General features: G+C 49.1%; 1 protein-coding gene across 1 annotated transcript; it reads left to right on the forward strand.

Moving 5' to 3' along the window:
* The first annotated feature begins 4,217 nt into the window (after window positions 1-4,217).
* Window positions 4,218-25,586, forward strand: GNPNAT1 (glucosamine-phosphate N-acetyltransferase 1). Its single transcript, XM_060261116.1, has 6 exons — window positions 4,218-4,412; window positions 13,704-13,902; window positions 17,690-17,752; window positions 19,089-19,216; window positions 22,593-22,654; window positions 24,405-25,586. The coding sequence occupies exons 2-6, from the start codon at window positions 13,731-13,733 to the stop codon at window positions 24,550-24,552; spliced, it is 573 nt and encodes a 190-aa protein (XP_060117099.1). The 5' UTR covers window positions 4,218-4,412; window positions 13,704-13,730; the 3' UTR covers window positions 24,553-25,586.
* Window positions 25,587-27,113: the final 1,527 nt, after the last annotated feature.

Raw genomic sequence — 27,113 nt, forward strand, 5'->3', positions numbered from 1 at the left:
GTCCAACACTCTGCGTCACATAAGAACATAAGAGAAGCCCTGTTGGATCAGGCCAGTGGCCCCTCCAGTCCAACACTCTGTGTTACATAAGAACATAAGAGAAGCCATGCTGGATCAGGCCAATGGCCCCTCCAGTCCAACACTCTGTGTTACATAAGAACATAAGAGAAGCCATGCTGGATCAGGCCAATGGCCCCTCCAGTCCAACACTCTGTGTTACATAAGAACATAAGAGAAGCCATGTTGGATCAGGCCAATGGCCCCTCCAGTCCAACACTCTGTGTTACATAAGAACATAAGAGAAGCCATGCTGGATCAGGCCAATGGCCCCTCCAGTCCAACACTCTGTGTCACATAAGAACATAAGAGAAGCCATGTTGGATCAGGCCAATGGCCCATCCAGTCCGACACTCTGTGTCACATAAGAGAAGCCCTGTTGGATCAGGCCAATGGCCCATCCAGTCCAACACTCTGTGTCACATAAGAGAAGCCATGTTGGATCAGGCCAATGGCCCATCCAGTCCAACACTCTGTGTCACATAAGAACATAAGAGAAGCCATGCTGGATCAGGCCAATGGCCCATCCAGTCCAACACTCTGTGTCACATAAGAACATAAGAGAAGCCATGCTGGATCAGGCCAATGGCCCATCCAGTCCAACACTCTGTGTTACATAAGAACATAAGAGAAAGCCATGTTGGATCAAGCCAATGGCCCCTCCAGTCCAACACTCTGTGTTACATAAGAACATAAGAGAAGCCATGCTGGATCAGGCCAATGGCCCCTCCAGTCCAACACTCTGTGTTACATAAGAACATAAGAGAAGCCATGCTGGATCAGGCCAATGGCCCCTCCAGTCCAACACTCTGTGTTACATAAGAACATAAGAGAAGCCATGTTGGATCAGGCCAATGGCCCCTCCAGTCCAACACTCTGTGTTACATAAGAACATAAGAGAAGCCATGCTGGATCAGGCCAATGGCCCCTCCAGTCCAACACTCTGTGTCACATAAGAACATAAGAGAAGCCATGTTGGATCAGGCCAATGGCCCATCCAGTCCGACACTCTGTGTCACATAAGAACATAAGAGAAGCCCTGTTGGATCAGGCCAATGGCCCATCCAGTCCAACACTCTGTGTCACATAAGAGAAGCCATGTTGGATCAGGCCAATGGCCCATCCAGTCCAACACTCTGTGTCACATAAGAACATAAGAGAAGCCATGCTGGATCAGGCCAATGGCCCATCCAGTCCAACACTCTGTGTCACATAAGAACATAAGAGAAGCCATGCTGGATCAGGCCAATGGCCCATCCAGTCCAACACTCTGTGTTACATAAGAACATAAGAGAAAGCCATGTTGGATCAAGCCAATGGCCCCTCCAGTCCAACACTCTGTGTTACATAAGAACATAAGTGAAGCCATGTTGGATCAGGCCAATGGCCCATCCAGTCCAACACTCTGTGTCACATAAGAACATAAGAGAAGCCATGCTGGATCAGGCCAATGGCCCATCCAGTCCAACACTCTGTGTCACATAAGAACATAAGAGAAGCCCTGTTGGATCAGGCCAGTGGCCCCTCCAGTCCAACACTCTGCGTCACATAAGAACATAAGAGAAGCCCTGTTGGATCAGGCCAGTGGCCCCTCCAGTCCAACACTCTGTGTTACATAAGAACATAAGAGAAGCCATGCTGGATCAGGCCAATGGCCCCTCCAGTCCAACACTCTGTGTTACACAAGAACATAAGAGAAGCCATGCTGGATCAGGCCAATGGCCCCTCCAGTCCAACACTCTGTGTTACATAAGAACATAAGAGAAGCCATGTTGGATCAGGCCAATGGCCCCTCCAGTCCAACACTCTGTGTTACATAAGAACATAAGAGAAGCCATGCTGGATCAGGCCAATGGCCCCTCCAGTCCAACACTCTGTGTCACATAAGAACATAAGAGAAGCCATGTTGGATCAGGCCAATGCCCATCCAGTCCTACACGCTGTGTCACATAAGAACATAAGAGAAGCCATGTTGGATCAGGCCAATGGCCCATCCAGTCCAACACTCTGTGTTACATAAGAACATAAGAGAAGCCCTGTTGGATCAGGCCAGTGGCCCCTCCAGTCCAACACTCTGCGTCACATAAGAACATAAGAGAAGCCCTGTTGGATCAGGCCAGTGGCCCCTCCAGTCCAACACTCTGTGTTACATAAGAACATAAGAGAAGCCATGCTGGATCAGGCCAATGGCCCCTCCAGTCCAACACTCTGTGTTACATAAGAACATAAGAGAAGCCATGCTGGATCAGGCCAATGGCCCCTCCAGTCCAACACTCTGTGTTACATAAGAACATAAGAGAAGCCATGTTGGATCAGGCCAATGGCCCCTCCAGTCCAACACTCTGTGTTACATAAGAACATAAGAGAAGCCATGCTGGATCAGGCCAATGGCCCCTCCAGTCCAACACTCTGTGTCACATAAGAACATAAGAGAAGCCATGTTGGATCAGGCCAATGGCCCATCCAGTCCGACACTCTGTGTCACATAAGAACATAAGAGAAGCCCTGTTGGATCAGGCCAATGGCCCATCCAGTCCAACACTCTGTGTCACATAAGAGAAGCCATGTTGGATCAGGCCAATGGCCCATCCAGTCCAACACTCTGTGTCACATAAGAACATAAGAGAAGCCATGCTGGATCAGGCCAATGGCCCATCCAGTCCAACACTCTGTGTCACATAAGAACATAAGAGAAGCCATGCTGGATCAGGCCAATGGCCCATCCAGTCCAACACTCTGTGTTACATAAGAACATAAGAGAAAGCCATGTTGGATCAAGCCAATGGCCCCTCCAGTCCAACACTCTGTGTTACATAAGAACATAAGTGAAGCCATGTTGGATCAGGCCAATGGCCCATCCAGTCCAACACTCTGTGTCACATAAGAACATAAGAGAAGCCATGCTGGATCAGGCCAATGGCCCATCCAGTCCAACACTCTGTGTCACATAAGAACATAAGTGAAGCCATGTTGGATCAGGCCAATGGCCCATCCAGTCCAACACTCTGTGTCACATAAGAACATAAGAGAAAGCCATGTTGGATCAAGCCAATGGCCCCTCCAGTCCAACACTCCATGTCACATAAGAGAAGCCATGTTGGATCAGGCCAATGGCCCATCCTGTCCAACACTCTGTGTCACACAGTGGCCAAAAAAACCAGGTGCCATCAGGAGGTCCACCAGTGGGACCAGGACACTAGAAGTCCTCACACTGTTTTCCCTCCCAAGCACCAAGAATACAGAGCATCACTTGTTCCAGACTAGGGTTGCCAAGTCCAATCCAAGAAATATCTGGGGACTTTGGGGATGGAGCCAGGAGCAAAGGTGTGACAAGCATAATTGAACTCCAAGGGAGTTCTGGCCATCACATTGAAAGGGACAGTACACCTTTTTAGATGCCTTCCTTCCATAGGAAATAATGGATAGGGGCACCTTCTTTGGGGGCTCATAGAATTGGACCCGCTGGTCCAATCGTTTTGAAACTTGGGAGGTATTTTGAGAAGAGGCACTAGATGCTATACTGAAAATTTGATGTTTCTAGATCAAAACACAGCCCCCCTCGAGCCCCTAATATCCGCGGATCAATTCCCCATTATTCCCTAAAACTGCCGGAGATCTAGAGCTGTGGGGGGTGGGGCTTCCCTCGCCGGCTAGCTGGCTGCGGGGGGGGGGGGGGCGGGAACTTGTAAAACCAGGAGATCCCCCGCTGGGACCTGGGGATTGGGAAGCCTACCCCTCACAGAGAGTTCCATCTATACCGACTGATGGACCTCTGCTCCATATGCTTATCCAATCCCGTCTTGAAGCTGTCCCTGCTTGCAGCCGCCACCACCTTCCACGTGTTAATCACCCTTTGGGTGAAAAAGTTTTAGATTGTAAGGTCCTCGGGGCAGACACTGGTCTCCTTCCTTTCTGCACAGTAAAGCACCGCGTGCAACAAGACTAACAATTGGAGCTGTGTTACTTTAAAAAAAGGGGAGGGGGAGCGTGGGAACTAAAATTCCAGGCCGCCCGGCCTGGTGGACTACTACGCATGCGCATCCACGGCCCCGTTGTTTCCCCCCCTCCCCCGCCCTGCTTCAGCTAGACGAGCGCGCAGGCGCGTTGGGGTTCTGGGTCGGCAGTTCCGCGGCCGTAGCGGTGGGCGTGGCCAGGAGGGAGGAGATGGGCGGGTCCGAGCCTTGGGGGTATTCGGAGGTGAAGGGCTGCGAGGCGCCGCTCCCACGGACCGGCCACGTCGGTGAGGCTCGGCGCATGCGCGGCCGGCGCTCGCTTTTAAGAACCGGCGTCGCGAGGGAGAGCCGTTGGGCGCGAGAGAGCGCGTGCGCGCGCGGGGTGGTTGAGACCGTTGAGGGGTGAGTGACGTGAACGCGCGCGCGCTGAGGGGTGAGGGGCGCGCGTCGCCGTGCGCGCGCTTCACCCTTCCCCATCCTGCGGCTGTCACCCCATCGGAAGAGTGCCTCTGAGCATGTGCAGAGCGCCTTTGCGGCTCCTGCCTGCCTTCTCCCCCCCCCCCCCCCAAGGCGACGAGCCCCCTCCCCAGAAGCGACACCACGAATCTCTTCCCTTTTGGGGGGCCCCAAAGCGCCTCCTTGGTGCAGGTCGCACGACAGCCCTGCCAGGTAGGTAGGGTTGCCAATCCCCCGGTTTGGAGGCCCTCCCCTCGCTTCAGGGTCATCAGAAAGCAGGGGGGGGAGGGAAATGTCTGCTGGGCGCTCCATTACTCCCAATGGAGAACGATTCCCATAGGGTATAATGGAGAATTGATCTGGGGGGCTGGTTTTTGGAAGTAGAGGCATCAAAGTTTCAGCATAGCATCCAGTGCCTCTACCCAGAATACCCGCCACGTTTCAAAAAGATTGGACCAAAGGGTCCAATTCTATGAGCCCCCAAAGAAGGTGCCCCCATCCTTCATTGTTTTTAAAGGAGGGAAGGCATTTAAAAAGGTGTGCGGCCCCTTTAAATGTGATAGCCGGAACTCCCTTTGGAGTTAAAAAGTGCTTATCGCACCCTTGCTCCTGGCTCCACCCCCAATGTCTTATGGCTCCGCCCCAAAAGTCCCCAGATATTCCTTGAATTGGACTTGGCGACCCTACCTGAGGCAGGCTGGGGTCGTCCTCGCCTCCTTTTTGCAGTGAGGGGGCCAATGCTGAGCGGTGCTCTGCAGGGGCAGGAATTTGAACCTTGGCAGCTGGCGGGATAAACTGGAAAGGGGGAGGTCCCTTTGAGCGGCGGAAGAGCCCAGCTGGGTCAGACCCCGTGGTCCCTCCTGCCTCACGCAGCAGCCACCTGTCCCCCCTGGTCTGCCAGCAACAGGGCACAGGGCCTAAGCCTCGTGGTTCTGGGATTCAGGGGATTAGTGCCTCTGAACGGGGAGGTTCCCCTCAGCCGCCTTGACTAGTAGCCACTGATAGACCTAGCCTCCAGGAATCTACCTAGCCCCCCTTTTAAAGCCATCTATGCCTGTGGCCATCGCTACATCCACATTTCTGTCACTCTCTGGGTAAAGGAGTATTTCCTTTTGTGCATCCTGAACCTCCTGCCCATCAGCTTCATTGCATGTCCTTGAGCTCTCAAAAGCTTTCTTCGTCAACCACCGCAAGCATCATCATTTTATCAACCTCTATCACGTCTCCACCTAAGTCGTCTCTTTGCTAAACTGAACAGTCCCAGACCAGCCTTTCCTCCCCATCTTGGTTGCCCTCCTCTGTACCTTTTCGTGTTTTAACAATTTATTAATAACATATGGTTACAATAATTAATTGTCTCTTTTCTATGCTAACCCATATGATATTTCAACCCCCCTCCCTCCAATATTTGACTTCCCCGAAGTTATAAATTTAAATTCAATTACAAAGGTACCGCTAACCAATCAAAGTTCAATATTTTTCTTCTCTCATTAATACTAATAAATTGTCCAATGACTTTTTATATTCCATTCTTTCTCCATATATCCTTTAAATTTCTTCCACTCCTTTTTGAATATATCTAAATCATAGTCTCTTAAAGTTTTAGTTAATTTGTCCATCTCACTTTCACAATCCAGTCCAATTTCTCGGGTATTTTTCCCTGTTTCCACAGCTGCGCATACAATATCCCAGCAGCTGAGAGCAAGTACCAAATTAAAGTCCTATCTTCCTTTGGAAATTTTTCTAATTGTAATCCAAGCAAAAAAGTCTCTGCAGTTTTCTTAAAATCATAACCCAAAATTTTGGAGATTTCTTGTTGCATCATCTTCCAAAATTCTTTCGCTTTTTCACAAGTCCACCACATGTGAAAGAACCTTCATGTTTTCTACATTTCCAACATCTATCCGACATCTTCTTACTCATCCTAGCCAGCTTTTTCGGAGTCATATACCACCTATAGCCGCCCTGAGCCTGCCTAGGCGGGGAGGGCGGGATACAAATAAATTTTACCTATACATCATCTTAAAACAGTTCTCTTTAATACTCTGACAGGTTGAGATCTTCATCGAGTTCTTCCAAAGGTGCTCCCACGAATCCATTTGTATTTCTCTATTCACATTGATTGCCCATTTGACCATTTGAGACTTTACTACTTCTCTTATGTCTCTTTGTGGTTGACCTTTTGGAGACAGGATGATCAGAACCGTACACAGTATTCCGAATGAGGCCGCCCCATAGACGTGCACAGGGGCATTACAATATCAGTTGTTTGGTTCTTCCCCACACAGAAGGGTGGGAGGTGAAGCCTGCTGCCAGCAAAAGGGCAACCACCAAGAGAGAGGAAGAGAAACTAAACCAAGCAATCAAACACTTCCAAAGGACATTCAGAATACCAAGGGGCCAAAGGTTAAGAACATCAATAGTTATAGACCAAGGGTGGCCAAATTTGCTTTAACGTAAGAGAATAGAATAAATGTCAGATGTTTGAGAGCCGCAGGACATGAACGCCAGATGTTTGAGGAAGGAAGGGAGATTGGGAGGGAGAGGTGGAAAGAAAGCAACTTTAAATACATTCTCCAGACTGCCAGCTGGCTTGGCTTAGTGATTTGAAGACACAAATACCTTCTCCAAGCCAGCCGGCGGGGTGGTGGCGGCGGGGCTTCAAGAGCCACACAATGCTTGTGAAAGAGCCGCATGCGGCCCTCGAGCCACGGTTTGGCCACCCCAGTTATAGACAAAAGTGCATCATACAAGCAGATGTTTCACTGGCCTCGATCAGAGGATTTTACTCTTATGCCCTAAACTGTAAGGTGCACATTTGCAATATTATTATTTGCCGTATATATAATTGCTGCTGACATAAAGCCAGGTGTATGTGTGGCCTTCCAAAAATGGTGTCATTCATTTCCAGATTGGAACATTGCATTTGGGGTCTTAGATAAATTGCTTATTGATTTATAAGTGCAACTGTGACTTTGTTGTATTTGACCTCCGAAGAAGGCCTCTGCGGGCCAAAACGCGTCAGGTTGTATATGTGTCTTTCACGTGCATTTGCCACTTCGATGATTTTGTGAGGCTTCATTTGGCCCTCTGCAATTTGTTTTAGCTAGCAAAAGAGCAGCCATGTCAGACACAAGGAGAGCGTAATTAATCTATATTAGCCTCATTTCCAAGAATGTTATATAGCACCGCAGTCTTACAAATTTAATGAGATCACAAAGTTCTGTTAGGAGGTGACGGCTACAAGCGTAGACAGCTTCAAAAGGGGCTTGGATAAGCATATGGAGCAGAGGTCCATCAGTGGCTATTAGCCACAGCTTATCGTTGTCTCGGGTAGTGATGCTCTGTATTCTTGGTGCTTGGGGGAGCACAGTGGGAGGGCTTCTAGTGTCCTGGCCCCACTGGTGGACCTTCTGATGGCATTTGGGTTTTTTTTTTGGCCACTGTGTGGCACAGAGTGTTGGACTGGAGGGGCCATTGGCCTGATCCAACATGGTTTCTCTTATGTCTGGGGCAGTGATGCTCTGTATTCTTGGTGCTTGGGGGGGCACAGTGGGAGGGCTTCTAGTGCCCTGGCCCCTGGTGGACCTCCTGATGGCACGTGGGTCTTTTGGCCACTGGGTGATGCAGAGTGTTGGACTGGATGACCATTGGCCTGATCCAACATGGCTTCTCTTATGTCTGGGGCAGTGATGCTCAGTCTTCCTGGTGCTTGGGGGGGCACAGTGGGAGGGCTTCTAGTGTCCTGGCCCCACTGGTGGACCTCCTGATGGCACCTTGTTTTTTTGACCACTGTGTGACACAGAGTGTTGGACTGGAGGGGCCATTGGCCTGATCCAACATGGCTTCTCTTATGTCTGGGGCAGTGGTGCTCTGTCTTCCTGGTGCTTGGGGTGGGGGGGCACAGTGGGAGGACTTCTAGTGCCCTGGACCCTGGTGGACCTCCTGATGGCACCTGGGTTTTTTGACCACTGTGTGACACAGAGTGTTGGACTGGATGGGCTTATGTTCTTATGTCTGGGGCAAGTGATGCTCTGTCTTCCTGGTGCTTGGGGGGGCACAGTGGGAGGGCTTCTAGTGTCCTGGCCCCACTGGTGGACCTCCTGATGGCACCTGGTTTTTTTGGCCACTATGTGACACAGAGTGTTGGACTGGAGGGGCCATTGGCCTGATCCGACATGGCTTCTTTTGTGTTCTTATGTTCTTAAAGTTGGAGTCCAGTAGCACCTTTAAGACCAACAAAGTCTTAGGGAGGGACGGTGGCTCAGTGGTAGAGCATCTGCTTGGGAAGCAGAAGGTCCCAGGTTCAATCCCCGGTATCTCCAAAAAAGGGTCCAGGCAAATAGGTGTGAAAAACCTCAGCTTGAGACCCTGGAGAGCCGCTGCCAGTCTAAGAAGACAATACTGACTTTGATGGGCCCAGGGTCTGATTCAGTATAAGGCAGCTTCATATGTTCATATTCAGCGTGCAAGCTTTTTTGTGCGTGCACACTTCATCAGATAATGAAATGGGGTACTAATGTGAGACAAGAGAAAGACCCAACATGAGATGTATTGACTCCCATCAAAGAGGCCACAAGGGCCCTCAGTTTGCAAGACCTGTGCAGGCTGTTGATGGGAGGATGTTTTGGAGGTCATTAATCCATAGGGTCCCCATAAATCCAAGTCACTTGAAGGCATTTGTGAGACCCATTAACTGCAGTGCTTCTCAAGTTCTTCTGATAGGCATTTCTTATTCACCTTTATTGCATCCCCTGCTACCTATGTGATCTCAGGTGCTGGTAGTGGAGCAATACATCGGGCAGCAGTTATTTAAGCAAGGGCAGAAGTTATATATTAAATGCCTTGGAACACAAAGTTTCCACCTGGCCTTTAAAATACAAGAATGCTGCAAAGGGCATTCCACAGGAGGGTATTGCCAATGGAAAAGGCCATCCCTCCAGTTGGTACATGCTTAACTTCAGAAGGCGGGGGAACTTAGACAAGCATCTTAAGCCTTTCTTCTTCTGGTGAGAGAGAGAGAGAGAGAGAGAGAGAGAGAGAGAGAGAGAGAGAGACTAATTTCTGAGCTTGTAAAGCGTATCAGTTGTCTAAATCAGGATTACTCCAGCTTTGGAAACGTGAACAAGAAGGAGGCGGCCTCAGGCAAAGTGGGGAGAGATCCAGGATACAGCCAGCTAGTTCCTCGTCCGGTTTCTCCACCTTCTGTCTACAGCAAACAGTTCCTTTCCATTTGTTTAATCTTTATTGACTGACTGGCACACAGCGCTTTGCTGCGTGTTCAACAGGAACTGAGACGCTTGTACCCTAAAGGTGATAAAGCGTGCAGAAGTGACGCGGCATCCAGTGCACGCTCCCTGGCAGAATGCCACAAAGTTTGACTTTAGGCACATTTTTATCTGGTTGCAACGGCATTTTGCTTCCCCATATTCTGGGCTGTATGCAGGGAGCTTTTGGAGCAGGGAGGCTGGTTGACCTGGACTGAGGCTCCTGCAGAAGGTGAGCTTGTGCTGCTTCCTGCTGTGGGGAGGGAAACTGCCCTATGGAGAACTTATTTTAATTATGAAGTAGGTCAGGTTTAAAGCGTGTGACTGGTCCAAGGTCTCCCAGTGAGCTTCCGTAGGCAGAGTGGGGATTTGAACCCTGGTCTCTCAGATACTAGTCTGACACTCATAACCACCACACCACATTGGCTCTCAGTTGGGGTAGAGGTCTGGGAAACTGTGCTTAGAGTGCAGGGGGCTGCCCCAGAGCAGGGTGGGGGACCGTTCACCTCTGGTGAGCAGCTGAATGACTCTGTGGAACCCAGCAGAAATTTGGACTGGGGTCTAAAGAGCTACTTTGAGTGTGTCCAAGACCCTAGATATGCCCATTTTGGGGATCCCCTTCCCCCCATTTCAGCATCATTACTCTCCCTTGCATTTCCTGTACTGCTGTTGAAAGGCCCTTTGGTTTCAAAAGCGGGCTTGCGGTGCGGTGTTTGGGGTGTATGCGGCTATTCATGCGGTGAAAGTCCAGATTCCTTTGCACGTACCAAACTAATTGCTGCAAATTTCTGGGGGTCCCAATTTACAGGCAATGTGATAATTAGGCAGGGTTCCCTGAGCTTCTTGCAAGACTTTAGTTTGGCCTTGCGGTTCCCAAAAACAGTGCTCTGGAGAAGATTTCACGTCAAGCACGCGTGCAGCTTTGCCGCTTGCACGCTGGAAAAGTCAAATTGTTCTGCCCATCTCAGATTCTTCTCCAATTAGACCCCGTAGCAATGGCGGTCTACAGTACATTCATCTATTGGCAAGGCTATAAGTGCTTGCTCTTTAAGGAACACTGGAATGCTAGTTTGTTGGGAACAGGCTGGAAAGATTACAGCTCACAATAGAGAATATATACTGTAGCGGTGGTTCTTGCACCACCAGTCACTCTTCTGAAAGTAATTCATGGAAGCACCTCTCTAGCAGGCCTTGAACTTAGAACATTTGTTTAACCCTGTGTTCAAAGAACCAGTCTGATGGGAAAAGTCAACACTAATTTTTATTAACTTTTTGTTGCGTCACAGATGCTGGGATTTAGGAGTTGCTTTGCAGTCATTGTATGTCAAGTTTTTCATTATATCTGGGAACTAAGGAAGAAATGGCCCTGACCTAGATAGGCCAGGTTAGCTGGATCTTGTCAGACCTGGGAAGCTAAGCAGGGTGGAACCCAGTTAGTATTTGGATAGGCAACTACCAAGGAAAACAAGGGCTGCTCTGCAGAAGCAGGCCATGGCAAATCACCTCTGTTAAGTCTCTATCTTGAAAACCCCACAGGGTCCCTATAAGCCAGGGGCAACTCAATGTCAAAAAAGGGAGAAATGGGGAGAATGACATTCAAGGTATGGTTGAAGGCAAATTGGGAGGGCAGAGGAGCAATGGAAAACCCAATAGCAGGACCACGTGGCATTCTACCTTAACATAAGAACGTAAGAGAAGCCATGTTGGATCAGGCCAGTGGCCCATAAAGTCCAACACTCTGCGTCACATAAGAACATAAGAGAAGCCATGTTGGATCAGGCCAATGGCCCATCCAGTCCAACACTCTGTGTCACATAAGAACATAAGAGAAGCCATGTTGGATCAGGCCAGTGGCCCATCCAGTCCAACACTCTGTGTCAAACAGTGGCCAAAAAAATTATATATATATACATACGTACACACACACAGTGGCTAATAGCCACTGATGGACCGCTGCTCCATATTTTTATCTAACCCCCTCTTGAAGCTGGCTATGCTTGTAGTCGCCACCACCTCCTGTGGCAGTGAATTCCACATGTTAATCACCCTTTGGGTGAAGAAGGACTTCCTTTTATCCGTTTTAACCCGTTTTAAGCTCAGCAATTTCATCGAATGCCCACGAGTTCTTGTATTGTGAGAAAGGGAGAAAAGTACTCCTTTCTCTACTTTCTCCTTCCCATGCATAATCTTGTAAACCTCTGTCATGTCACCCCACAGTCAAGTGTTTCTCCAAGCTGAAGAGCCCCAAACGCTTTAACCTTTCTTCATAGGGAAAGTGTTCCAACCTTTAATCATTCTAGTTGCCCTTTTTTGCACTTTTCCCAATGCTATAATATCCTTTTTGAGGCGCGGTGACCAGAATTGCACACAGCATTCCAACGCACCATCGATTTATACAGGGGCATTATGATACTGGCTGATTTATTTTCAGTTCCCTTCCTAAGAATTCCCAGCATGGCGTTGGCCTTTTTTATTGCGATCGCACACTGCCTTGACATTTTCAGTGAAGCTATCCTGATACCTATACCTTCCCCCCTCCAATATTTAATTCCAGCATCTTTTGTGTCCTGTCAGTCTAAGGGCACCGGACCAAGGAAAGGTGAACTGAACGTTGGGGGTGGGAAAGGGGTCTGAGCTAGTTCTACCCTTGAAGGCAAAAAAGGCAAAAGGACCAAACGTTTCCCCCCAAGAATCCCATGTGAACAGAAGGTCTGCCCTGTGGAACTCTGCTTGTTGAATCTAGTGCACATTGTTCTTCCTTCATTATATATGCCGAGCCGAGAGATAATGTTAGCTCCTCTCAGGGCTTTTTTTGAGCAGGAACACAGTTCTGGCTGGCTTGGCATCAGGAGGTGTGGCCTAATATGTAAATGAGTTCCTGCAGGGCTCTGCCTACAAAAAAAAAAGCCCTGTGCAAAACAATGGTGATGTCAGGGATTTGTGGCATAATATGCAAATGAGTTCCTGTTGGGCTTTTTCTACAAAAAGAGCCCCGACTTCTCTTAAAGGACCTTTCAGAATCTGACCAGAGGACCACAGAAACAGTGGCAAAATAATCTCATGGGCACTAAACACCATGGTGAAACCCTGAAGCTATCCTGATTGAGAAGACTGATCTACTTAAATTAAATTAAAATGTATCAGTTCGCAAACCAAAACACATCTCCATGTGAAGGTTTGTGGAAAGTTGATGCTGGTTGACCTGCCGAAACTGGCCAAAATTTGTCGTGAACAGCTGGCAGGATCCAGGATCATTTGGTCCTTTCCTTTTTCGACTTCAAGGGTAGAACTAGTTCAGACCCCTTTCCCACCCTCAACATTCAGTTCACCTTTCCTTGGTCTGGTTTGTGAGCCAGTTCATGCCCATCTGTAGTAGGAATATTCGTATTTTAATTAACTTTGAAAATGTATTAGTTCCATCCTTTTATTATGTAAACCAAGGTTCCCTGATCTTAGTAATTTTGAGAGGGGTAGGCAGTGCTACCCCAAAAGGACTGGCACAGGAGGCGGAGCCAAATACCTCCTACCTCACCCCTCCTGGGAAGAAAAGAGAGGCTGAAGGGGGAACGGAACCACAGGCTAACGAAAGTCCAGGGGCTCCCCAGTCCTCCTGATCCTCCAGTAGAAAACCTTTTCATTTGGATGTGAGCAGGCAATAACAAGCTCTGTCTTACAGTGGCCCAGCTCGCTGTCTGGAAAGCTTGGTGGGTACCAAGGAGAGTACTGGAGGGCACCACATTGGGGAACCATGATGTAAATGTTTGATTCTGAATTGTGTTTATGCATGCTAATGAATGCTCTTATTAGGCCCAGCCTGTGCTTTCTGTGCTTGAGAATAAAAGTGTTCTAGTTTTCCCCAAAAGCAGAGAATAGCATGCTGGATGCAAAAGAGGACAAGTGAGGGAGAACTGGCCCCAAAAGCATTTTTAGGCAGCAGCTGTTTGACCAAAGGTGTGTCTTTGGATTTCAGGAGGCCTCTTCCCACCGTCCTGCGGCCATGATGCCTGTAGCAACAGTCAAGGCTGATGGTGTGCCCCTGTATGACCCCCGCCTTCTTCATGAGCTGGACTGGAGCCAGAGTAGCGTGACGTTCTCTCCTGCCATTTCTCCCGAAGACCCTGGCAACGGCTTACTTTTGAGACCTCTGTGCATGGGTGACTTCAACCGAGGTATCATCCCCTTCCAAGTTCATTTTCTTTTCTTTAATTGACTGAATTAAATGAAAACAGTGAGAGATCTGTAGGGCTGTGCACAAGAAATGATATTCCTCCTGTCATGAAAATTCTGCCTGTTAGAACATCGGAAGAACCCTGCTGGATCAGACCAGTGAGGGTCCATCTAGTCCAGCCTCTTCTCTCACACAGAGGCCAACCAGTTCCTCTGGAGGGCCAACAGCAGAGCAGAGAGGCCAAGGCCTTCATAAGAACATCAGATGAGCCCTGCTGGATGAGAGCACGGAGGGTCCATCTAGTCCAGCCTCCTGTCTCACACAGTGGCCAGCCAGTTCCTCTGGAGGGCCAACAACAGGGCAGAGAGGCCAAGGTCTTCCATAATGGTAAGAAAATTAAAAGAGCCCTGCTGGATCAGACCAGTGGCCAATCTAGTCCAGCATTCTGTCTCACACAGGGGCCAAGCTGTTCCTCTGGAGGGCCAACAACAGGGCATGGAGGCTTAGGCCTTCCTAAGAACATCAGAAGAGCCCTGCTGGATCAGACCAGTGAAGGTCCATCTAGTCCAGCATCCTGTCTCACACAGAGGCCAGCCAGTTCCTCTGGAGGGCCAACAACAGGGCATGGAGGCTGAGGCCTTCATAAGAACATCAGAAGAGCCCTGCTGGATCAGCCCTGCTGGATCAGATCTAGTCCAGCCTCCTGTCTCACACAGTGGCCAGTCAGTTCCTCTGGAGGGCCAACAACAGGGCAGAGAGGCCGAGGCCTTCGTAAGAACATCAGAAGAACCCTCCTGGGTCAGTTCCTCTGGAAGGCCAACGACAGGGCTTGGAGGCTGAGGCCTTCATAAGAACATCAGAAGGGCCCTGCTGGATCAGTCCAGTGAGGGTCCATCTAGTTCAGCCTCCTGTCTCACACAATGGCCCCCAACCAGTTCCTCTGGAGGGCCAACAACAGGGCAGAGAGGCCGAGGCCTTCCTAAGAACATCAAAAGAGCCCTGCTGGATCAGACCAGTGAGGGTCCATCTAGTCCAGCCTCCTGTCTCACACAGTGGCCAACCAATTCCTTTGGAGGGCCAACAACAGGGCAGAGAGGCCGAGGCCTTCCTAAGAACGTCAGAAGAGCCCTGCTGGATCAGACCAGTGAGGGTCCATCTAGTCCAGCCTCCTGTCTCACACAGTGGCCAACCAATTCCTTTGGAGGGCCTGAAACAGGGCAGAGAGGCCGAGGCCTTCCTAAGAACATCAGAAGAGCCCTGCTGGATCAGACCAGTGAAGGTCCATCTAGTCCAGCCTCCTGTCTCACACAATGGCCAGTCAGTTCCTCTGGAGGGCCAACAACAGGGCAGAGAGGCTGAGGCCTTCCTAAGAACATCAGAAGAGCCCTGCTGGATCAGACCAGTGAGGGTCCATCTAGTCCAGCCTCCTGTCTCGCACAGTGGCCAACCAATTCCTTTGGAGGGCCAACAACAGGGCAGAGAGGCCGAGGCCTTCCTAAGAACGTCAGAAGAGCCCTGCTGGATCAGACCAGTGAGGGTCCATCTAGTCCAGCATCCTGTCTCACACAGAGACCAACTAGTTCCTCTAGAGGGCCAACAACAGGGCATGGAGGCCGAGGCCTTCATAAGAACATGAGCCCTGCTGGATCAGACCAGTGGTCCATCTAGTCCAGCATTCTGTCTCACACAGTGGCCAGCAAGTTCCTCTGCACGGCCAACAACAGGGCATGGAGGCTGAGACCTTCATAAGAACATGAGCCCTGCTGGATCAGACCAGTGGTCCATCTAGTCCAGCATCCTGTCTCACACAGTGGCCAGCCAGTTCCTCTGGAGGGCCAGCAACAAGGCAGAGAGGCCAAGGCCTTTGTAAGAACGTCAGAAGAGCCCTGCTGGATCAGACCAGTGAGGATCCATCTAGTCCAGCCTCCTGTCTCACACAGTGGCCAGCCAGTTCCTCTGGAGGGCCAGCAACAAGGCAGAGAGGCCAAGGCCTTTGTAAGAATGTCAGAAGAGGCCTGTTGGATCAGACCAGTGATCATCTAGTCCAGCATCCCATCTCACACAATGGCCAAAGTTCCTTTGGAGGACCAACAACAGGATGTAGAGGTCAAGGTCTTCCCTTGATGTTGCCTCCTGGCACTGATTTTCAGAGGTTGACTGCTTCTGAATGTGGAGGTTCCCTTTAGTTCCCATGGCTAGGGGACACTTATAGACTTATCATCCAAGGGACCTGTCCTGTTCTTGGTAGGCAAACCCAACACTCCTCAAGATTCTTTCTGTTCAAAGCAACCTCCCATGAAAGCTGCTTCCAGCAGCCTGCTTGGAGCCACCCTGTGTTCTGGGTTTGGCTTTACCTTGACTTTATAGTCCCTCAGGGGAATGTTTGGATTTGAGTCCAGTAGCACTTTGGGAGCTTTGACTCCTAAACGTTTATACCCTGAAAATCTTGTTGGTCTCTAAAGTACTCCTGGATTTGAATCTAACTGTTCTGCTGCAAAGCGACGGGGATATCCTCCTGAAACTTACCTGCAAGAGAAGGTATCGTTGACTGTACCTTTTGGCTGTTTTCAAACCAAAATCTTAGGGTTGGATCCTGCCAGCTGTTTTGCTGGTGCTGGAAGAAGGAGGGCCTTTCTTCGACATCCCCTCCCCGGCTATGTTGGGGATTATGATACCTACATGGACCAAAAACCACCCCGGCCAGGGCTGGAGTGAGAAATCAGGCTCAAAGGTCAGCAGAAAAACCAGATGATTCCATCCGTCGTTCTTGGAATGGGTAGCCCTGATACGAACACGTCGCTGATCTGCCCAAGTGCGTTGGCTGGCATGCTGCGAGGACTATCGGATCTCTGACATCAAAACTGAGCGTATGTTGCTTCTTTGCCAGTGGGTCGCAGCGCAGTTTAAACGAGACGTTCAACTGAATGAGACATTAAATGAGACATTTAACTTGCACCTCGTGTCTCATGTTTTTCATCAGTCGTAGGAGCAAAACGTTGCATTGCCCTCAGATTTTTTTTATGCTGTATGCTTTTAGGATGTTTTAATTTGTAAGTATGTTACACTTCTATTGCGCCAGTTTGGTGTAGTGGTTAAGTGTGCGGACTCTTATCTGGGAGAACTGGGTTTGATTCCCCACTCCTCCACTTGCACCTGCTAGCATGGCCTTGGGTCAGCCACAGCTCTCGCAGGAGTTGTTCTTGAAAGGGCAGCTGCTGTAAGAGCCCTCTCAAGCCCCGCCCACCTCACAGGGTGTCTGTTGTGGGGGAGGAAGGAAAAGGAGATTGTAGGCCACTCTGAGACTCTGTCCTTGAAAGGGCAGCTGCTGGGAGAGCCCTCTCCAGCCCCACCCACCTCACAGGGTGTCTGTTGTGGGGGAGGAAGGGGAAGGAGATTGTGAGCCGCTCTGAGACTCTTCGGAGTGGAGGGTGGGATATAAATCCAATATCTTCTTCTTCTATTGTAAGCCGCCCTGAGCCCATTTGCGGGAAGGGGCAGGATATAAATCTGTGAATTAAATTAAAAATTACCAGAAGAGGTGGGGGTGGGCCTTTTGGATCAAGGGAGGCCAAGTGTCCCTCTTACTTCTTTCATTGTGCTGGGGGATTTCACTGCTCTTGGAAGACCTGGTGGGGAGTGATAGGTCCTCTTCACAAGTCCCCTAGGGCACACGAGGCTTCAGATGTGCGTCAGAGCCATCCGAGCAGTGCTCGTGCCGTGGGTTTTTAAAAGCTGACCGCTGTTCGTGAATCGTGTCTGTAAAAAAAAAAAAATCTTTTCTGTTGCAGGATTTTTAAAAGTTCTGGGCCAGCTGACGGAAACTGGAGTTGTCAACCCGGAGCAATTCACCAGTAAGTTGCATTTTGTCCCTTTTTTTTTTTTTTGCTGGTTTGGAAGCGGTGAGAGAGAAGCTGCCGATTCCACAGGTCCTGCTGGGTTAGCCTGTCGCTGCCTGAGCAACGAGAGAGTCTCGCGCCACCTTCCAGCTTGGCCCTAAGCTCTCGTGGTCCGGCTGTCACTGGAGGAAACCCTGCTGAGATCATCGGCGAGAGACTCAAAAGGTCAACGCCGGAGAAATCTTTTCTTTCCACCTGTCCTTGGTCAACCTGCTGGTTGGAGCTTGTGGAGGCATCTTTCCTACGAGGACAGTCTGAGTTGGGATTTCCCAGTTTAGAAAACAGAAGGCTTAAGGGAGGGGCACATGATGGAGGTTTCTAAAATTATGCCTGGGGTGAACAGAGCAAGAGGAATATTTCTCTGTCTCCCAAAATACCAGAACGCAAGAACACCCAGCGAAACTGACGGGCAGCAGGTTCAGGATGGTCAAAAGGAAATACTTCTTTGCACATGGAGCGATTAAACCGTGACGTTCACTTCCAGAAGATGTTGTGATGGCCACGGTTCTAGGTGGCTTTAAAAGGGACCAGTCCTGGTGACTGAGGGGAACCTCAACACTCCGAGGCAGTCATCTCTGAATCCCAGAGCCAGGAGGCAACATCAGGGGAAGGCCTTGGCCTCTCTGCCCTGTTGTTAGCCATTCAGAGGAACTGGTGGGCTGCTTTGTGAGACAGGAGGCTGGACTGGATGGACCCTCCCTGGTCTGATCCAGCAGGGCTCTTCTGATGTTCTTATGAAGGCCTCAGCCTCTGTGCCCTGTTCTTGGCCCTCCAGAGGAACTGGTTGGCCACTGTGTGAGGCAGGAGGCTGGACTAGGTGGACCACTGGTCTGATCCGGCAGGGCTCTTCTGGTGTTCTTATGAAGGCCTCAGCCTCTCTGCCCTGTTGTTGGCCCTCCAGAGGAACTGGTTGGTCACTGTGTGAGGCAGGATGCTGGACTAGATGGACTCTCACTGGTCTGATCCAGCAGGGCTCTTCTGATGTCCTTATGAAGGCCTCGGCCTCTCTGTTGTTGGCCCTCCAGAGGAACTGGTTGGTCACTGTGTGAGGCAGGATGCTGGACTAGATGGACCACTGGTCTGATCCAGCACGATTCTTTTTTATGTTCCTATGTAAGCTGCATTCTTCAGTTGCTTCATAAGAGGTCCTTCCGAGGTACAGTGAGATACCCTCTGAATAGCTAAAGGTGGGCAGTGCTGCTAGGAGAAATTACCAGAAGAGGTGGGGGTGGGCCTAGGGAAAAGCAGGCCACGTACATTACCAAGGTTGCCCCTACTCCTTTTTCCACAGAAACCTTTGAACACATGAAGAGTTCTGGAGACTACTACGTGACGGTGGTGGAAGACACAAATCTAGGACAAATTGTGGCCACCGCGACTTTAGTTATAGAACATAAATTCACTCATTCGTGTGCAAAGGTATGTATAATGTGGTGAAACACAGTTGTTGTTGTAAAGAAGCTCTGGGGCTTACTCTGTGCATGTTAAGTGCCGTCTGGTCATTTCCAGCTTACGGTGGCCCTATGAATTAATGTCCTCTGAAACATCCTATCATTAACAGCCTCGCTCAGGGCGTTTGTGACTTAACCACTACACTAGGTATAGTGGTGAAGCGTGCAGTCTCTTATCTGGGAGAACCGGGTTTGATTCCCCACTCCTCCACTTGCACCTGCTAGCATGGCCTTGGGCCAGCCATAGCTCTGGCAGAGGTTGTCCTTGGAAGGGCAGCTGCTGTGAGAGCCCTCTCCAGCCCCACCCACCTCACAGGGTGTCTGTTGTGAGGGAGGAAGGGAAAGGAGATTGTGAGCCGCTCTGAGACTCTGTCCTTGAAAGGGCAGCTGCTGTGCGAGCCCTCTCTAGCCCCACCCACCTCACAGGGTGTCCGTTGTGGGGGAGGAAGGGAAAGGAGATTGTAGGCCGCTCTGAGACTCTTCGGAGTGGAGGACGGGATATAAATCCAATATCATCATCTTCTTCTTGAGTCCATCCTGTTCGGTCCTCTTCTTTTCCTCCTGCCTTCGACTTTTCTTAGCGTTACTGTCTTTTCCTGTGACTCTTTTCTCCTAATGTGACCAAAGTATGATGGCCTCCGTTTGGTCATTTTAGTTTCTAGGGAGAGTTCAGACTTGATTTGATCTATAGAACCTACTGGTTTGTCTTTTTTTTGGTGGGTCCATGGTATCCATAAAATTCTCCTCCAACACGCTGTCCTAGTCCTTGGCAATGATGGAATAAGCCGTAGAGGTGCGTGGACCTCCAGGGGGTAAGTATCCCAGACTCTGGTGTTGACTGAGTGCCCAGGGCTGTGTTGATAAACAGAAGAAGAAGAAAATAGAAGATATTGAATTTATATCCTGCCCTCCACTCCGAAGAGTCTCAGAGCAGCTCACAGTCTCCTTTCCCTTCCTCCCCCACAACAGACACCCTGTGAGGTGGGTGGGGCTGGAGAGGGCTCTCACAGCAGCTGCCATTCCAGCAGGTGCAGGTGGAGAAGTGGGGAATCAAACCGGGTTCTCCCAGATAAGAGTCCACGCACTTCACCACTACACCAAACTGGCTCTCAGGTTCCTGCTGAAGGGGTTGCAGAGGGTTGTATCCTGCCGTTCTGCTTTCCAGGGCGGCTTCTCCCAGCCTGACACCCGCAGGTCAGGGGGACGGCCAGCTTTCGGGTGCACGAAGGCACGCCTGTGAGTGGAATGGTGAGATACAACTCCCGATTCCTGCCCAAGCTCCTTCCAGTCCCTCCACACGTTAGGGGTGTCAATTTCATTCTTTAAAAGCACTCATTTAAACGAAGCCTGTTACTGTTGGAACGTCAGATACTGTAGAAAAGGTCATAGTCCAGTAGCACTTTTAAAAACTACATTTGTGGTGCAGGGTCTGATATCTGAACATGTGAGCTATGACTCACAGAAGTTCCTCATCAAAGGCTCCTTAGAAAACTTGAGAGTCATGGAGTAAAAGGACAGGTCCTCTTGTGGATCAAAAACTGGCTTAGTAATAGGAAGCAGAGAGTCAGTATAAATGGGCAGTCTTCGCAGTGGAGGACGGTAAGCAGTGGGGTGCCGCAGGGCTCGGTACTGGGTCCCATGCTCTTTAACTTGTTCATAAATTATTTAGAGTTGGGAGTGAGCAGTGAAGTGGCCAAGTTTGCGGATGACACTAAATTTTTCAGGGTGGTGAGAACCAGAGAGGATTGTGAGGAACTCCAAAGGGATCTGTTGAGGCTGGGTGAGTGGGCGTCAACGTGGCAGATGCGGTTCAATGTGGCCAAGTGCAAAGTAATGCACATTGGGGCCAAGAATCCCAGCTACAAATACAAGTTGATGGGGTGTGAACTGGCAGAGACTGACCAAGAGAGAGATCTTGGGGTCGTGGTAGATAACTCACTGAAAATGTCAAGACAGTGTGCGTCTGCAATAAAAAAGGCCAACGCCATGCTGGGAATTATTAGGAAGGGAATTGAAAACAAATCAGCCAGTATCATAATGCCCCTGTATAAATCGATGGTGCGGTCTCATTTGGAGTACTGTGTGCAGTTCTGGTCGCCGCACCTCAAAAAGGATATTATAGCATTGGAGAAAGTCCAGAGAAGGGCAACTAGAATGATTAAAGGGCTGGAGCACTTTCCCTATGAAGAAAGGTTGAAACGCTTGGGACTCTTTAGCTTGGAGAGGCGTCGACTGCGGGGTGACATGATAGAGGTTTACAAGATAATGCATGGGATGGAGAAAGTAGAGAAAGAAGTACTTTTCTCCCTTTCTCACAATACAAGAACTCGTGGGCATTCGATTAAATTGCTGAGCAGAAAGGTTAAAACGGATAAAAGGAGGTACTTCTTCACCCAAAGGGTGATTAACATGTGGAATTCACTGCCACAGGAGGTGGTGGCGGCCACAAGTATAGCCACCTTCAAGAGGGGTTTAGATAAAAATATGGAGCACAGGTCCATCAGTGGCTATTAGCCACAGTGTATGTGTGTATATAAAATTTTTTGCCACTGTGTGACACAGAGTGTTGGACTTGATGGGCCGTTGGCCTGATCCAACATGGCTTCTCTTATGTTCTTATGTTCTACCCTGCCACAAATGTGGTTAGTCTTTAAAGTGTCCCCAGCTCGCTGGGGGTTAAGGCAAACCACCGCGTAATGAAAAATCTGCCAAGAAAACGTCACGATGCGACATTACCCTGTGGGTCAGTAAGAACTCGGTGCTCGCCCAGGGGACTGCCTTTACCTTTAAAGTGCTTTGGGACTCTTGCTTTCTTCTACTGCTACCGACAGATGAACATGGCAATCTATCTTGAGTTATCAGATACAGGGGAGGGATTGTCGAGAGGCTCTTCTTTGTCTCTTGGCTTTCCACGATGGACTCCCCTGTCCACTGGTCTTTTGCCAGCATGGGGTGGTATCTAGAATGTGGCTGGGATCCAGGAGACCCGAGTTCAGACCTCTCCTCCACCATGGAAGCTAGCTTGGGCTGGTCACACACTCAGCCTAGCCGACCTGGCAGGCTTATTGAGAAAACAGAGGAGAGGGGAAGCCGCTTTGGGCCCCTCCTGGGAAAAAGGCAGTGTATGAAGAAATGCTTACAGGAATCTATCCTTGTAAATGTGTCCTTATCATTTAAATGTTAAATAATTTACGTCCCTATCAGAAGTGTGTTTCTTGGTTCGCCTCAGCGGATCCCGCCCGCGTTTACTTTGAAGGGAGTCCCATTAAGTTCACTGAGCGTTGCTACCTTAGACTTGCTCTTGCTGAACACAGCTGAGGAGAATTTGTTGCACATTTCCACAGAGGGGAAGAATAGAAGACGTTGTCGTGAGCGGGGAATGTCGAGGAAAGCAGCTTGGGAAACTGTGAGTATCTACTGACGGCTGTCATCGCCGATTCCCAAGGAAGCCAAGGTCCCACGGTCAAATTAAAAGTGGGCTTCTTGGGCCAGAAAACTGTTTCATCGCTAATTTCTCTCTCTCACGCACAAAAAGGGTAGCCCCAGCTCATCAGATCTCGTGCTGGAAAAGTAGATAGGCATTTTACCCTGGTAATGCTCCTTGAGGCAGGTTTTTGAAGAGGCTGTTTACACGTTTTCTAAATAAACAGGCCCTCATGGGTGGTTTTAGGCCAAAATGCTCCTCTTGATCTCCTGAGGGATACAAGTGTAATATTATTTTATTTATTTATTTATGATTTGTATCCCGCCCTTCCCACAAGTGGCTCAGGGCAGCTCCCAATAGTTAGTCAGACATGAAATTAAACAATTATTTGAATAAATAAACAATTAAAACCTTTAAAACAGAGAAAACCTTAGGACCAATAAACCAATAAACATTCCAAGGCTATGTAAACAGGAGTCCGGCAGGCTACATTAAGTTTCTCATCTCAGCTAGGTATAAGCTAGCCGGAAGAGGGTCGTCTTACAGGCCCTGCGGAACTGAACAAGGTCCCGCAGGGCCCTCACCTCCTCCGGCAGCTGATTCCACCATGTAGGGGCCATAACAGAGAAGGCCCTGTCTCTAGTGGATTTTAAGCGGGCTTCTTTTGGCCCAGGGATAACGAGAAGATAATATTATTTCTGTCTCTGGCTGGAAGGCTTAAAAGGCAAGTTAAAACTGGGTGTGTCTGTTTTCTGGGTGCGCAGTCTGCATGAAGCTTTCCAGCTCTTTTCAAGGTCAGCTTCTTTTTTAAAAATCCTTTAAAAAATCCCTGGGCCAAGAGAGGCTAGACTGAAAACAACGTGGGAGCAAGCCTTTTCAGCAATGGCCCCCCGATGGTGGAATCAACTCCCAGAGGTGGTGCAAGCCCTGCGGGACTTGAATCGGTTCCACAGGGCTTGCAAAACCATCCTCTTTCAGCTTGCTTTTAAGATAGAACCCGGCTAAATTGACTTGTAGCCACCTAGCCATCTTATATATGACTGTGAAACTGTAGCACCTTAACTATTAACTTTTAACTTATAACAGCTGTTTTATCTATTTTAATTTAATCTATAACGGTAACTTAATTGTATTTTAATTTGCCTTTGTCTTGATTGTATTTTATCGAAATCATGGTTGTCCCATGTCTGTGAGCCGCCCTGAGCCTGCCTTTGGCGGGGGAGGGCGGGATATAAAAATAAATTTACTTTACTTACTTTACTTTACTTACTTCTGTGGATGCCCCTCCAGTGGCTGTTGCCATCCCCTTCTTCCTTGTTAGCCACCCACACCTGCCTCTGAGCTCCCACCTCCTTGCTGCTTTTACCCACCTTCCTCAAAGGCAGGTTGGAAACTGAGTGTGTCCCCTCCCCTTTTCTGTCTTAATCTAAAGCACGTCCATTCAGTAAGGTGGCAATGCTCTTGGTGGAACTTGGGAGATCTGCTGATCTCCAGATGTTCCGCTGGAGAAACTGAAGGGTGGACTGTATTGGCATTACAACTGGCTCAAATCTCCAGGAATTTTCCAAACCAGAGCTGGTAACCGTATTGGGGATGGTGTCACAGCACCAACATGCAGAAAGATTGTGGTTTTGCACACCCCCGTTGTAAAAGCCTCACCCCCTCTTTTGTGATAACCTTGGCCAGCTGTCCTTTCTCAAAGCCCTAATTCTCTTTTCCCCCTCCTGTTTAGATTGACATCCACGCTTACACTGCTAAGCAAGCGACTGAATTGTTACAAAATCACTCTGGAGTGTCTGCCCAAGAATGTAGCCTTTTATAAAAAATTTGGATATTCAGTGTCTGAAGAAAACTACATGTATCAAAGGTTCTTCAACTAAAGACCTGCTGAAACTTGCCCTCTTTATTCTCTTTGTGGAAAACGCCTATTTACTGTAGATGGAACAATTGCCTCTGAAAACGGGACAACAAATATTTAAATGCTGCAGATGGATTCTTTTAGGTTTCTTTGCAAACCCTGAAACCTATTTTTCCTACTGTTCATACGATGTGACTTTTTTGTTAAGGGGGACGTAAAAGAATATTACGAAAGGAGATGGTTTTCTAAACCAAAGGGTATATATATTTTTACCTGATACGTTTTCTTGCCTCGTATTTTTCTAAAGTTCTCTGCTGCTTCTTCTGAGTAGCCGAACAGTTCTGACGGGTTTAGGCTGATTTCTGCAATTTCTCTCACTTAGGAACGGTGAACACGAGCTCTTAGTTGGGCTTAACGGTCGCTCCTGTTGTCATGAATGTACCTCAACATTTCATACGCCCTAGAAGAATCCTAGGGGCAGTCTTCCCAACTGAGATAGCTCGTGCAATTGGTTCTGCTTTAGTCAAAAGTTACAGAGATTAGGATGTTTGCTTAACACCTCAGGTGACCCCACAGTTGATGCCTCCAACAGGATGCGGCAAGTCTTCTCCCCGCTGAGAGCAGAGGATGCCCAGTGCACACATCCCCACCTTACCTGCTTGGACTTGGTGTTTATGTTGGTGGGCAAAAGATTCTGCCATGTTCAGCACCTGCGACATATCCTAAATCACGTTCTCAGGAACTTGATGGGATTAGGCACTTTACATAAATCGTTCTAGCACTTTTTTTTTTTTATCCTCACTCGACAATAGAACGTATGGCGAATCCACCTGCCGTACTAAGTTCAGGGCATTGTGAGCAAAATGAAGGCTATTACAGAAGTTACCCGATCAGGCTTCACCGAACCACCCAGAGGGCTATTCTCAGCTGGGAGGGCTGTCCCATTTCATTGTGGTACTTAACTGTCATGGAAGACATTTGTTCTATTTATTCAGTTTTTTGAAAGTCTTGTCAAGCGGAAGAATGGGGACTTAATAAATTTCATTCTGAGTCTAATAACCATTACCTGTGGGCTCTAAACGTGCTGCGGCTTGAAGGTGTTGCCATCGAATTAAGGAACCCTGCTACTTGAATGCGCACGATAAACTTTGGAGATGGTTTATAACTAAAATGTCTATCTGCTCACTTAAAAGATCTCTTTTTTTTGTAACAAAACCTAGTAATTTAGAGAGGGGAACCAGAGCTGGCAGGAATATACTTGAGTCACGAACACAAAGCTGCCTTATAAAAATCAGTCTATCAAGGTCCGTATTGTCTGCTCGGAGTGGCAGCGGCACTCCAAGGTCTCAGGCAGAAGTCCTTCACATCCCCTCCTGCCTAGTTCTTTTAACTGGAGGTGCCAAGGATTGAACCTAGAGCCTTCTGCATGCCAAGCAGTGGTCCCCATGCTGCCCCATTTGCTGTTCCTCCTGCATTCCAGAACAGCCTTAACCGATGTTCCCTCTAAGCTGTGGAGGAAACTGAACCACACAGCAAAAAATCAACTTCATGAACTTCTGCCATTAAAGTTGTGAGCTACTGCATGAAGTACGTTTGTTCTGGGGCCCTTTTGCCTAAGACAAATGTGTGTGAGCTGGAGGCTAAAAATCCGTGAGCTAGCTCACACTAACTCAGCTTAGAGAGAACACTGGCCTTAACCAGTTCTTCTTTGGTAGAAAAAGCCCAGCAGGAGCTCACTCACACCACCTTGCCGAGGAAGACGTGGCTGCTGCATAGTGGGTTGGGCCAGCCAGGGAAAAAAGCCCTGGCCTTAACCCCCCATAAGCTCTTGAAGCGGGTGGGGGGTAGGGATGGCTTCTCCCCAGTGCTGCCACCATTCAGTCCAGTGCCTCCTTTGCGGCAGCAGGGGCCGAGGTAGCACCAAGCAACAGCAATGAAGATCCTGTGAATTTAGGGGGAGGTATTTGTGAGTTTCCTGCATTGTGCAGGGGGTTGGACTAGATGACCCTTCCAACACTATGATGCTATGACCTGTGCCCTCTCCCCGGCCCAAGGACTTCCTGCTACTTCTGCTCTGCTGGGTCTTCCTACGTGCCACAGAATAAAGCACTTTAGTCTTCAGCGTAGAGGAAGGAGAATTGACGTCAGAGTGGGAAAACCGCCCTGCAAAGTCTCTTCCCGTAAGGGAAGGGTTGGACTGAACGGCAGCAGCAGCAGCAGCACCAGGGACTATCAGCAGCTCCCGCTCAGCTGTGTCACAGCATTTATCTCCTTCGTGGACCTTCCCATGGACGGACGACACTTCATGGCTGGGCAGCATTCAGAACTCAGGTGAATTGCTTAAGGTGACTTGTGTGACAACACTGCCTCCTTGTGAGCAAATTCCAGTGCAAGCAGTGGGACTTGCTGCCATAGAAACAAAGGAGTGGGGTGTAAGATATTCAGCTACTGCCGTGACCTTAAACAGGTGGACTCAAGGGTCCCTGAGCACATGGAGCTTGTCAGCTGGTAGGCTGATTTTTCTCAAAGGCTTACTTCCCTCCAGCTGTCCGATGGTCCTATTAACAAGGCCCTGAAACCGAT

Source organism: Heteronotia binoei, chromosome 21, assembly GCF_032191835.1.
Source record: "Heteronotia binoei isolate CCM8104 ecotype False Entrance Well chromosome 21, APGP_CSIRO_Hbin_v1, whole genome shotgun sequence".
Classification (NCBI taxonomy): domain Eukaryota; kingdom Metazoa; phylum Chordata; class Lepidosauria; order Squamata; family Gekkonidae; genus Heteronotia; species Heteronotia binoei.